Below are 13089 nucleotides of genomic sequence, written 5' to 3' on the forward strand. Positions count from 1 at the left end.
AAATGGAAAAAGATGAAGAAAAAAAAATATATTTTATGTTTCAATATATTTTCTGTAGGTGAACAAACCTTCCTATTGGTTATAAATCCCACTGTTTATATTAAACATGATTCACTCATGAGTATTTGGAAAGCCTCGTTTTTTCCTCGTAATTTCAGCGATCCTTGAACTCATCGTAGTTTGTTTACATGTACAACTTTCTCCGACGCTGCCACAGAAAGACGTGTTTTATGCCACTCCTTCTTTGTCTCATTTTTGTCCACCAAACGTTTTATGCTGTGCATGAATGCACAAAGGTGAGCTTTGTTGATGTTATTCATTGGAGTGCTTATCAGGCATATTTGGTCAATCCATGACTGCAAGCTAATCGATGCTAACATGCTGTTTAGGCTAGCTGTATGTACATATTGCATCATTATGCCTCGTTTGTAGGTTCACTATATTTGAGCTCATTTAATTTCCTCTACTCATGTCCTCTGTGTATATACACATTATCTGTATGTAATATAGTTGTGTGTCACATTGTTCCAGACCACAGCAAACGTTACCCAGCTTGCAAAGATTGTAATAAATCCATAAGAAGAAGGCAGCCTGCCGTTTCCTTAAACTTGGACACACACATCTATACCTTTGGCCATTCTGAGCCAGTAATTTCCAGGAATTATGTCATCCTGTGAGAAGCCTCCATTTTACTAATGATTTCCAATGTTGCCAAAATGTGTACAATAAAAATTAAAATACAACATTTCTGTCAACGAAGATTTGCGTCAGCCTTTGATAGTAGGCTAATATGGCCAATATAGACACTTACATCATGTGTTACCTTCATTATAACACTTATATAAGACTTTTAAAGTCATTTTGATAGTAGGCTAATATAGACACTTACATCATGTGTTGCCTTCATTATAACACTTATATAAGACTTTTAAAGTCATTTTGATAGTAGGCTAATATAGACACTTACATCATGTGTTGCCTTCATTATAACACTTATATAAGACTTTTAGAGCCATTTTGATAGTAGGCTAATATAGCTAATATAGACACTTACATCATGTGTTGCCTTCATTATAACACTTATATAAGACTTTTAAAGTCATTTTGATAGTAGGCTAATATAGACACTTATATAAGTGTTATAATGAAGGCAACACATGATGTAAGACTTTTAAAGCCATTTTGATAGTAGGCTAATATGGCTAATATAAACACTTACATCATGTGTTGCCTTCATTATAACACTTATATAATACTTTTAAAGTCATTTTGATAGTAGGCTAATATGGCCAATATAGACACTTACATCATGTGTTGCCTTCATTATAACACTTATATAATACTTTTAAAGTCATTTTGATAGTAGGCTAATATGGCCAATATAGACACTTACATCATGTGTTGCCTTCATTATACAAGGCCTTTAATTTTTTGCGGCTCCAGAAAGATTTTTGTTTTGTATTTTTGGTCCAGCATGGCTCTTTCAACATTTTGGGTTGCCGACCCCCCGCACTAATGGTATGCGGGCTCCATTTGGTGGTACGCCAAATAATTACTTGACTAAAGTACTCTGTGTTATTGTCCTATCTTCAAGCACAGTGTTACTGTTCAAACCGTGTGTAATGTTACAGTGGAGAAAATAATTAAAACATTAAATAAAACCTCTGCCTTGTTTTTAATTCATACTTAACCCTACTACGCTACTGTATTTTAGTGTTCGTCATTATGGCGGTACTTGGAGAGCATACTTGCCAACCTTGAGACCTCCGATTTCGGGAGGTGGGGGGGGGCGTGGCTAAGAGGGGAGGAGTATATTTACAGCTATAATTCACCAAGTCAAGTATTTCATATACATACATACATACATACATATACATATATATATTTATATATATATATATATATATATATAAATAAAAGAAATACTTGAATTTCAGTGTTCATTTAATTACACATACACACACACACATAACACTCATCACTCATTGTTGAGTTAAGGGTTGAATTGGCCATCCTTGTTCTATTCTCAATCAATCAATCAATCTTTATTTATATAGCCCTAAATCACAAGTGTCTCAAAGGGCTGCACAAGCCACAACGACATCCTCGGTATTCTCTGTCACTATTTTTCTAACCATGCTGAACACCCTTTCACAGGTACCCAGAAAGGTTTTGAGTACCACCAAAAAAACTGAATTTCTGAAGACAGTTTAAAAATCTGTGTTAAAGGTGTACAAATACTGTTTGTATAATAAGCATGTTATTGTTTACAAATGAGGGTTAAGAGTTCAGTACTAAAAAAAAAGAAAAAAAGAATGTGGCTTAAGTACAGTTTTTTAATTGAGCTGCTGCATTTTTTGGTTGGGTTGTTTATTTGTTTTGAGTAACTTCTACATTTCTAAAAGGGGAGGAATGTAATAGAGTGATCTATGTTTGTCTGTTGCTATCTCCTGGTGAATGTTGGCTATAGCGTACTAGGGTTACTTTTTGGTTGGCCAACAATTTACGTGGTGTTGCGCACCTGACGTCAAGTGTGTGAGTCTGTTCTGAAGTCTACAGTAAAGAGACGTACTTCATCACCTCGCCTGGTTATTGCCTCCAACTCAATATATTACAACAACATTGCTGTTTACGGCAGACGAACTGCTTTACGGTAGAATAAAACATGACTGCTGTTGTTGTGTGTTGTTACCGCGCTGGGAGGACGTTAATGAAACTGCCTAACAATAAACCCACATAAGAAACCAAAAACTCGCCCTCCATCATTCTACAGTTATAACGTGTTTGGGCAGGCACGCTGTTTATATTGTGGGAAAGCGGACGTGAATACAGGCTGTTGACACGTCACTCAGGTCCGCATGGAGCTGGAGGGGGCGTGGCTTCCAGCTCCGCCTGAATTTCGGGAGAAAATTTGTCCCGGGAGGTTTTCGGGAGAGGCGCTGAATTTCGGGAGTCTCCCGGAAAATCCGGGAGGGTTGGCAAGTATGTTGGAGAGCCAAGTGTTTTCTAAGGTAGTACTTGGTGAACAAAGTTTCAGAACCACTGGTGTGTACTAAAAAGTTGTATAATATAAACTATGTTTATGGATTCTATACAACTGCTGGGATGGGCTGGCGTCATGTCACGCATTTAAAACATCTTCTTTGAGAACATCCTGACTTAGTAAACCGATATGTTTTAGTTTCATCGAATGCTTTAAAAATATTGACTTATTTCAGCTTCTATATCTCTTAATTGGTATGCTTGTTGGCGTAAACAGCTCCCTACCCATCGACTTGTTCTTCTTTGCCTGTGAATAATGTAGCAAAGACTGCAGGCATCCCAGTCCTCCAAGGAGACCGGTGCACTGATAACTTACTACATGCCAGAGACAACTGCTTTATAATCGAGGTGCTTTCACCCAATGTTTCAGGAGCCAAACGTATTTCCATTTGTGAGTGTTTTCATTTAGTGCATGGAAAGGTACTGGCTGATTGGCTGTAATGTCAATCAATTTGTGTAGGTGGATATAGGAATGGGGAATACAACATTTGATTGTAAATGTTGATTAATGAGTGTCTGGAGTGCAGCACTTAGCTGCAGAAGCACTGTTGCTTCAGTCTCAACCGGTTTGATTAGTAGGTCGTGAGTTCAAACCCCGGCCGAGTCATACCAAAGACTATACAAATGGGACCCATTACCTCCCTGCTTGGCACTCAGCATCAAGGGTTGGAATTGGGGGTTAAATCAGCAAAATGATTCCCGGGCGCGGCCACCGCTGCTGCTCACTGCTCCCCTCACCTCCCAGGGGGTGGAACAAAGGGGATGGGTCAAATGCAGAGAATAATTTCACCACACCTAGTGTGTGTGTGTACAGTGGTACTTTAACTTGAACTTTTAGTGTTGTGTAAAGAAGATCAATATTATGAGATTTTGAGCTTTACAGTACGCGGTCGTTGGGGTCCATAAAATACCGATTGTGTTACCTCTTATATCGAAATCCTTGTTTTTTTTACCCTTTTCTTTTCGAAAAAGTAATGCGCTGTGGCTCGTCTGCCCAAACCTGCTGGTAGATATGATGTGATGAGAATGGTGGATTGTGCTCCCATGCACTTTCACAAAATTAACTGTGTAAGTTTGTAAACATGAAATCATTTGGTTGGTTGATTGAGGTTTTATTTCAAACATGCACATACTTGCCAACCCTACCGGATTTTCCGGGAGACTCCCGAAATTCAGCGCCTCTCCCGAAAACCTCCCGGGACAAATTTTCTCCCGAAATTCATGCGGACCTGAGTGACGTGTTGACAGCCTGTTCACACGTCCGCTTTCCCACAATATAAACAGCTAATGATGGAGGGCGAGTTCTTGGTTTCTTATGTGGGTTTGTTGTTAGGCAGTTTCATTAACGTCCTCCCAGCGCGGTAACGACACACAACAACAGCAGTCAAGTTTTCGTCTACCGTAAAGCAGTTCGTCTGCCGTAAACAGCAATGTTGTGACACTTTTAAACAGGACAATACTGCCATCTACTGTACATGCATATGTGACCCACCCATAAAGTGTCACATTTTTGTGTTGATTTATTTATTTTATTTTGTGGTTTGAATTCGTTTTTGGAGCTGTCATTACACATTTATCAGTATTCACATTGGTCAGTAGGGGGCAGTAGGGCGTTTCTTCCCAATTGAATGCTATCACCTGCAGACCGGAAGTGTCTTGTCATTCTGATGAGCGCGACCAGTCTGAACAATTGAAACGTCCTGTGTGCTTTTTTCTCCTGTATAACAGGTTAGTTTTGGTGAATCAACTCACTGAATAATATCCATGTGATCTTTATAAGTTTAAGTACACATTCTGATGGTGGAGCCTAACTTTTAAGTGTTTGTGAGTTGTAGTTTGTATTTGTGAATGAATCCAGTGCACAGCTGCAGTAATCAATACAAAAAGGCGACGTGAGTACCAATGTTTATATAGGAACTTCTGATCCTAATTCAGACTCCCAAATTAGAGCTCCCGTTTTCTTATTGATTTTAAAATGTATATTTGTATAATGTGTGTGTTCTGAAATAGTGACAGAGAATAGAACAAGGATGGACAATTCAACCCTTAACTCAACAATAAGTAGATGAGTGTTATGTGTGTATATGTGTAAATAAATGAACACTGAAATTCATGTATTTCTTTTATTTATTTATATATATATATATATATATATATATATCTTAACCACGGCCCCCAACCATGCCCCCCACCTCCGGAAATCGGAGGTCTCAAGGTTGGCAAGTATGAACATGCATGTAGTTTCAACATGATGCATCACACATTTTCCATTTCTCTTTACAACATGCCTGAAAAGGAGTAGGAAAACGCAAAGCTTATGTATTCCTACCCCATTTCCACTTCATACCAGTTACTTACTCATACTTTAGCCCTAATAAAAAGTATAAACATATCAGCGTAAACACATTCTGCATGTTGGCCTTGGTGGAGTTTCAGGTTTTCATAAGCCAGAAGCTATAATCATCAACAATATATCAAAAGAAGGCTTAATATACACTATATTGCCGAAAGTCTTTGGCCACCTGCCTTGACTCACATATGAGCTTGAAGTGTCATCACATTCCTAACCCATAGTGCTCAATATGATGTCGGTCCACCTTTTGCAGCTATTACAGCTTCAACTCTTCCCACAAGGTTGGGAGCATGGAATTGTCCAAAATGTTTTGGTATCCTGGAGCATTCAAAGTTTCTTTCACTGGAACTAAGGGGCCAAGCCCAACTGCTGAAAAACAACCCCACACCATAATTCCTCCTCCACCAAATTTCAAACTCGACACAATGCAGTCCGAAATGTACCGTTCTCCTGGCAACCTCCAAACTCAGACTCGTCCATCAGATTGCCAGATGGAAAATCATGTTTCATCACTCCAGAGAAGGCTTTACACCACTGCATCCGACGCTTTGCATTGGACTTGGTGATGTATGGCTTAGATGCAGCTGCTCGGCCATGGAAACCCATTCCATGAAGCTCTCTGCGTACTGTACGTGGGCTAATTGGAAGGTCACATGAAGTTTGGAGCTCTGTAGCAACTGACTGTGCAGAAAGTCTTTGCACTATGCTGACCCCTCTCTGTCAGTTTACGTGGCCTACCACTAGGTGGCTGAGTTGCTGTTGTTCCCAAACCTTTCCATTTTCTTATAATAAAGCCGACAGTTGGCTTTGGAATATTCAAGAGCGAGGAAATTTCCCGACTGGATATGTTGCACAGGTGGCATCCCATGACAGTTCCACGCTGGAAATCACTGAAAGTGGCCCATTCTTTCACAAATGTTTGTAGAAACAGTCTCCATGCCTAAGTGCTTGTTTCGATACACCTGTGGCCGGGCCAAGTAATTAGGACACCTGATTCTGATCATTTGGATAAATGGCCAAACACTTTTGGCAGTATAGTGTATGTTCACTTCCTGTATTATATTTGTAACACAATTTACAACAATGGGGCAGTCCGGTGGTAGAGGGGTTAGTGTCACACGTCTTTCTGTGGCAGCGTCGGCGAAATTGTACATGTAAACAAACTATGGTGAGTTCAAGGATCGCTGACAATCGTAGGACAAAACAGTGCTTGCCAAATACTCTCATCAGCAAAGCATGTTTAACATAAACAGTGGGATTTCTAACAATTAGGAATGTTTGGGTCATGTTTGTCCTACAGGAAATATATCAAACAAAACATTTTTTTTTTTCTTAATCTTTTTCCATCCTCACACATCTCTGAAAGAGGTCCAGGGAGCCACTAGGGCGGCGCTAAAGGGTTGCTGACCCCTGCTTTAGCTATATAAGTATTTCACTAATAAGGAATAATCTCCATCCATCCATCCATTTTCTACCGCTTGTCCCTTTTGCGGTCGCGGGGGGTGCTGGAGCCTATCTCAGCTGCATTTGGGCGGAAGGCGGGGTACACCCTGGACAAGTCGCCACCTCATCGCAGGGCCAACACAGATAGACAGACAACATTCACACTCACATTCACACCCTAGGGCCAATTTAGTGTTGCCAATCAACCTATCCCCAGGTGCATGTCTTTGGAGGTGGGAGGAAGCCGGAGTACCCCGAGGGAACCCACGCAGTCACTGTGAGAACATGCAAACTCCACACAGAAAGAACAAATATGTAAAATCTACAAATCATAAATATCAACAGAGCTCACCTTTGTGCATTCACGCACAGTATAAAACGTTTGGTGGACAAAATGAGACAAAGAAGTGGCATAAAACACATCTTTCTGTGGAAGTGTCGGCGAAATTGTACATGTAAACAAACTATGGTGAGTTCAAGGATCGCTGAAAATCGTAGGACAAAACAGTGCTTGACAAATACTCTCATCAGCGAAGCATGTTTAACATAAACAGTGGGATTTCTAACAATTAGGAATGTTTGGGTCATGTTTGTCCTACAGGAAATATATCAAACACAATTTTTTTTTTTTTCTTAATCTTTTTCCATCCTCACACATCTCTCAAAGAGGTCCAGGGAGCCACTAGGGCGGCGCTAAAGGGTTGCTGACCCCTACTTTAGCTATGTAAGTATTTGATTAATAAGGAATAATCTGTACTTTGCGAAAATTCATTTGTCGCGGTCAATTTTTGGAACCAATTAACAGCGACTGTATTATTTTTAGGCAAAGTCATCCTGGTTTATCATTATTTGGCTGACGGCTGTTTTACTTAATCGTTTGGGGGTTTTTTAGCACTCAAACATCCAACAAGCTGGCGATACAAAACAAGCACTCACCAAGAAGGTGCCTGTCCGCCTTGGACAGAGCCGACATGTTCGCCGTGAATGAAGGGATGACGGACGTCCTGTTTGCTTTTGGAAACATCAAAAGAAAAGGTTTAAAAAGTCATGCACTTGTAGAATTTTCAAAACAACAGAATGATGACACGCTGAACTCAAAATCAGCATTTTATCCTCACTTCGAGAAGGATGAAAATGTTGATTTTTGGTACTTTCTTGGATTCAAATGACATTCAAAGGTTACACCTGGCAGAAAAAAAGGCTCCTGTTAATGCCATATTGTCAGCACTGACAAGCACATTGACATGCTGTGTGTTCTCTGCAGGCACAGCCAGTAGAGACTCCTTCCAGATGATTTCACATGGACAATATTTTCTGCAGCCTCTTTGCAGCCATCTGAGTGCCACTTGGATCGAAATTAGATCCTCAATTGCAGATTAAACTCAGTCATGCTTAATTTCAACTGAAAAGAATCGCTCCTCAGAGCCCTGTACCAGTTCAAGGTGGTGCATATGGGTGTGGGCAGCAATTTTAATGAAGATGCACAATGCCATGCATTAATGCTTGCATGTTAATAGCAACATGAATAAGTTCAATTAAAAACACACCAACCTTCATTGATCGTCCACAGTCCGGAGTAGGAACTCAGGTCCTGGGAGTTGGGCTTATTCACGTCAATGATGTACCAGTAATCAGTTCCAATTGATACGGCGAGGAGGCAAAAGCTGAGCAAAGCTGTAAAGCCCGCAGAGAGAATCACCAAGCTGTACCTCATTATGCAAATCACTGTAATTGCTGTAATATTACCAACATTTCCCTTCAGTAAATAAGAAATCCAATTCTGCCGCCGCTCAAAAGCCCTCACTTAAAACACTCCGTTTGTGAAATTCTGAGTGGGAAAAAAAAAGACACACTTTGTGGTCACTTTTCCTCCCAAATCAAGAGAAAATAGACGCGTCTGTGCAGGGTGAACAGCGCCTGAATAGGAGGAGTGTCAAGAGCCGGAAAAGAAACAGCTACTTTTGCGGTTGTGCACTTCAAACTAAAAGTCCCATCATTACCTGGAGTTTATTTTGTAAACCCTTCTTGCGGGTCATGTGGTAAATTAATCGTCGAGTTTCTAAAGCAACTACATGTTTATGTCCACGCTTCAATCAAATATCCAACCGACTATTTTCTTGTAGTTTTACAGTATTCTCTTATACATGTTTTTAGCGACCTACTTACCGGGCTTGCTAACAAATGCAAGTGAAGAAGTTGTTTTTTTTGAAGAAGACATGATTTCATCGCTCAAGTGTCAGCCAGTTATGTCGTTTTACGTCCGTATTTTGCGGGACTGGTGAGGTGAGTATATAAACTTTGAATTAAAACGCGTAACATTACTGTATTAATGTTAGCTGTTCAGTTGGTAAACCACACTTCCGGTGGTGGCGCTACCTGACTAAAGAGTCACATTCGTCATAGTTACATAGTGTTTCCATATATATATATATATTTTTTTAAATAGACATGTATCTTCAATAAATTATTTACTATCTAACTTAATTCATTATTTCCTCAGATATGAGAGTTACCTGTCATTCTGGAACAAATAATGACGTCACAGCGTGGTGGGGGAAAGAGGCGGAAGTGAGTATGCTGCAGCTTTTGTTGACATTTGACTTAAACCAGTGGTCTAATTAAGAGTTTACTTAAATTCACGGTTAAATTTAATTGTGGCCCGCACACCCTAATAGTTAAATATATTATGGAAGTGGTTATCACACTCTTTTCAGCAAGTACCACCAAAATGTGGCTCTCGAGTACTACCATTATGACCATACTTGCCAACCTTGAGACCTCCGATTTCGGGAGGTGGGGGGGTGGGGGCGTGGTCGGGGCGGGGCGGGGCGTGGTTGGGGGCGTGGTTAAGAGGGGAGGAGTATATTGACAGCTAGAATTAACCAAGTCAAGTATTTCATACATTTATATATATATATATATATATATATATATATATATATATATATATATATCTACATCCTGAAAATATGCAAAAAAAACTGTTTGGATAATTGATACTTCAAACTTGCATAAATAAATATTAAGGAATATAACATAACTTGGCTTCTGAGAGCTTCAAAATGTAGTGAATAAAATGCTAAAGTTGTTGATAAACAAGCAATTATTTTAATAATTAAATATGGTCATTTTAAATGAATTATTATGATAATTTAAAATTAATTATTTCAAATATGTTTATTTTAATGTAAAATTATATGGCTGGATAAGGAGTCAGAAAAAAGTAAAAATAAAAATACAATTAATTTTGATGTTTTTAGCAAAATATAGTAAAAATGTATTTAGTTTTTTTTTGTTTTTTTTTAAATGAATAAATATCTATTTATTTTTAGGTAAGATAAACATAATAATACAATGTATCTCTAGTCTGGATGATTTAGTTCTTGTCACCCTGTTGTCCTCCCGTAGTGAAAAAAGGCTGTCCTCACTCAGGTCCGCATGGAGCTGGAGGGGGCGTGGCCTCCAGCTCCGGCTGAAAATCGGGAGATTTTCGGGAGAATATTTGTCCCGGGAGGTTTTCGGGAGAGGCGCTGAATTTCAGGAGTCTCCCGGAAAATTCAGGAGGGTTGGCAAGTATGATAATGACCAACATTAAAATACAATATAGTAGTAGGCCTAAGTATTCATTAAACACAAGGCGGATGTTTTATTTAGCAAGTATATTTGATATTTTGGCCACTGTAACTTTACACACAGTTTAAACAATGTCAGTGTTTGAATATGGGGAAATAAAACACTGTACTTTAATCAAGTTATTTTTTGGCATACCACTAGATCGGGGGTCAGCGACCCGCGGCTCTTTAGTGCAGCCCTAGTGGCTCCCTGGAGCATTTTTAAAAAAGGATTGAAATTAGAAAAAGTATTTTTTTTGTTGACACAAACCTTCCAAATTGTTAGAAAGCCTACTGTTGAATATGTTTGTGTATATGCGTCACTGATGAGAGTATTTGGCGAATATCGTTTTGTCCTACTAATTTCGGCGGTTCTTGAACTCACCATAGTGTGGACTGTGGACAGTTTGTTTACATGTAAAATCGTCCACTCCTTCTTTGTCTCATTTTGTCCACCAAACGTTTTATACTGTGCGTGAATGCACAAAGTGGCGCTTTGTTGATGTTATTGACTTGTTGGAGTGCTAATCAGGCATATTTGGTCAGTGCATGACTGCAAGCTAATCAATGCTAACATGCTATTTAGGCTAGCTGTATGTACATATTGCATCATTATGCCTCATTTGTAGGTATATTTGAGCTCATTTAATATCCTTTACTTTTATCTTCTTTGTATATAATTTAATTTTGCATGTCTCATGTAAGATTTGCTGCATTCACCAAGTACTACCATAATGACCAACATTAAAATACAATATAGTATTAGGCCTAAGTATTCATGAAACACAAGGCGGATGTTTTATTTAACAAGTATTATTAACATTTTTTGAATGGATCCTCACCTGACCTTTGAGGCTCACATAAAACAACTGTGCAAGACCTCCTCCTACCACCTCAGGAACATTGCAAAACTCCGCCCCTCACTCACGCTCTGATGCCGAGAGGATCGTCCACACCTTTGTCTCCTCCAGACTCGACGACTGCAACTCACTTCTTGTCGGGATCCCCAGCAAGAACATCCAGAAGCTGCAGTACTTAAAAAATAGTGCTGCTAGGATCCCGATGAGAGTGCGGAAATACGACCGGTTCTCAAATCCCTTCACTGGCTTCCTGTTCCACACAGGATTGAATACAAAGTCTCCCTACTAACTCACCAGTGCCTCCATGGAAATGCCCCCCCTCTACCTCAAAGAACTGCTCACCCCCGAATCCTCCACACGACACCTCCGCTCCGGACAGGCTAACCTCCTCCAAGCTCCGAACTATGGGAGGCCGGGCTTTCTGCTCCGCCGCTCCCAGTCTGTGGAACGCTCTCCCTGACCACCTGAGGGTACCACAGACTGTGGATGCTTTTAAAAAAGGCTTAAAAACCCACCCGATCCTTAAGATCAGCCGATCAGCTGCTGTTGAGGGTCCCTGACACAAGGCTGAAGCTTAGAGGTGACAGAGCTTTCGCCACTGCTGCTCCCAAGCTCTGGAACGACCTACCTCTGAGTATTAGACAAGCCTCCTCTCTTCCTGTTTTTAAATCTCTCTTAAAAACATACTTTTATTCCATGGCTTTTAACACTGAGTGATATCCATCCTGCAATGGCGCCCCATAATACACATGCTGTGAACCTGTTTTTATGTTTTTATGTTTTTATTTATTCTATTTTATTTATTTATTTTTTATCGTGTTTTGTTTGTGTTGTGTTGTGTTTGCTCGGTACTCGTATTATCTTTTAACCTGCCCATTGTACAGCACTTTGGCTACCCCTGTGGTAAATTTTAAATGTGCTTTATAAATAAAGTTGATTTGATTTGATTCTTTTAAAAAAACATATTTTTTTAGATGTATGTGTGCAGGTCGAGCTATTAGGCTGTTCTAAATTATAATTTTTTTACTATTTATTTTACTAGTTGGTTTTACTATTTGTGGTTCTAGTGTTGTTGAGGTTGTTTGTTCAATGTAAAGTGCTTTTAAAAATAAAATGTATTATTATTATTATTATTATTTTGGCCACTGTAACTTTACACACAGTTTGAACAATGTCAATGTGTTAGAATATGGGAAAATAAAACACTGTACTTTAATCAAGTTATTTTTTTTGGCATACCACAGTTTGAGAATCCCTATATTATGGCAATCTTGAATCCCACTAAACACAAACTATGATTGCAGTGCAAACACACAAAAAGCAGTACTGCAAACTAGTCTTGCCCCAATACCAATATTTTGGTACCGGTACCAACATATTTCGATACTTTTCTGTACTTTTGTGAATAAAGGGCACCACAAAAAAATTGCATTATTGGCTTTAGTTTAACTAAAAATCTTACGGTTCATTAAACATATGTTTCTTATATATACCTAGTGGTTAGAGTGTCCGCCTTGAGATCGGTAGGTTGTGAGTTCAAACCCCGGCCGAGTCATACCAAAGACTATAAAAATGGGACCCATTACCTCCCTGCTTGGTACTCAGCATCAAGGGTTGGAACTGGGGGTTAAATCACCAAAAATGATTCCCAGGCGCGGCCACCGCTGCTGCTCACTGCTCCCCTCACCTCCCAGGGGGTGATCAAGGGTGATGGGTCAAATGCAGAGAATAATTCCGCGACACCTAGTGTGTGTGTGACAATCATTGGTACTTTAATTTT

General features: G+C 39.5%; 1 protein-coding gene across 2 annotated transcripts in view; it reads right to left on the bottom strand.

The window, feature by feature from the left end:
- Nucleotides 1-9433, bottom strand: part of LOC133615089 (transmembrane protein 235-like) — a 44630-nt gene extending 35197 nt beyond the window's left edge. The window contains exons 1-3 of one of the 2 annotated variants that reach the window (XM_061973438.1): nucleotides 9352-9433; nucleotides 8390-8512; nucleotides 7775-7849 (exon numbers count right to left, since the gene is read on the bottom strand). In XM_061973438.1, coding sequence (XP_061829422.1) covers nucleotides 7775-7849; nucleotides 8390-8512; nucleotides 9352-9358 — 205 coding nt within the window. In that variant the 5' untranslated portion in view covers nucleotides 9359-9433. Of the gene's footprint in view, nucleotides 1-7774; nucleotides 7850-8389; nucleotides 8513-9004; nucleotides 9129-9351 lie in introns of those variants that run through there. The other variant, XM_061973437.1, reaches the window with a different exon arrangement.
- Between the last annotated feature and the right edge of the window lie 3656 nt (nucleotides 9434-13089).

Source organism: Nerophis lumbriciformis, linkage group LG22 (assembly GCF_033978685.3).
Source record: "Nerophis lumbriciformis linkage group LG22, RoL_Nlum_v2.1, whole genome shotgun sequence".
In the NCBI taxonomy this organism is placed as follows: domain Eukaryota; kingdom Metazoa; phylum Chordata; class Actinopteri; order Syngnathiformes; family Syngnathidae; genus Nerophis; species Nerophis lumbriciformis.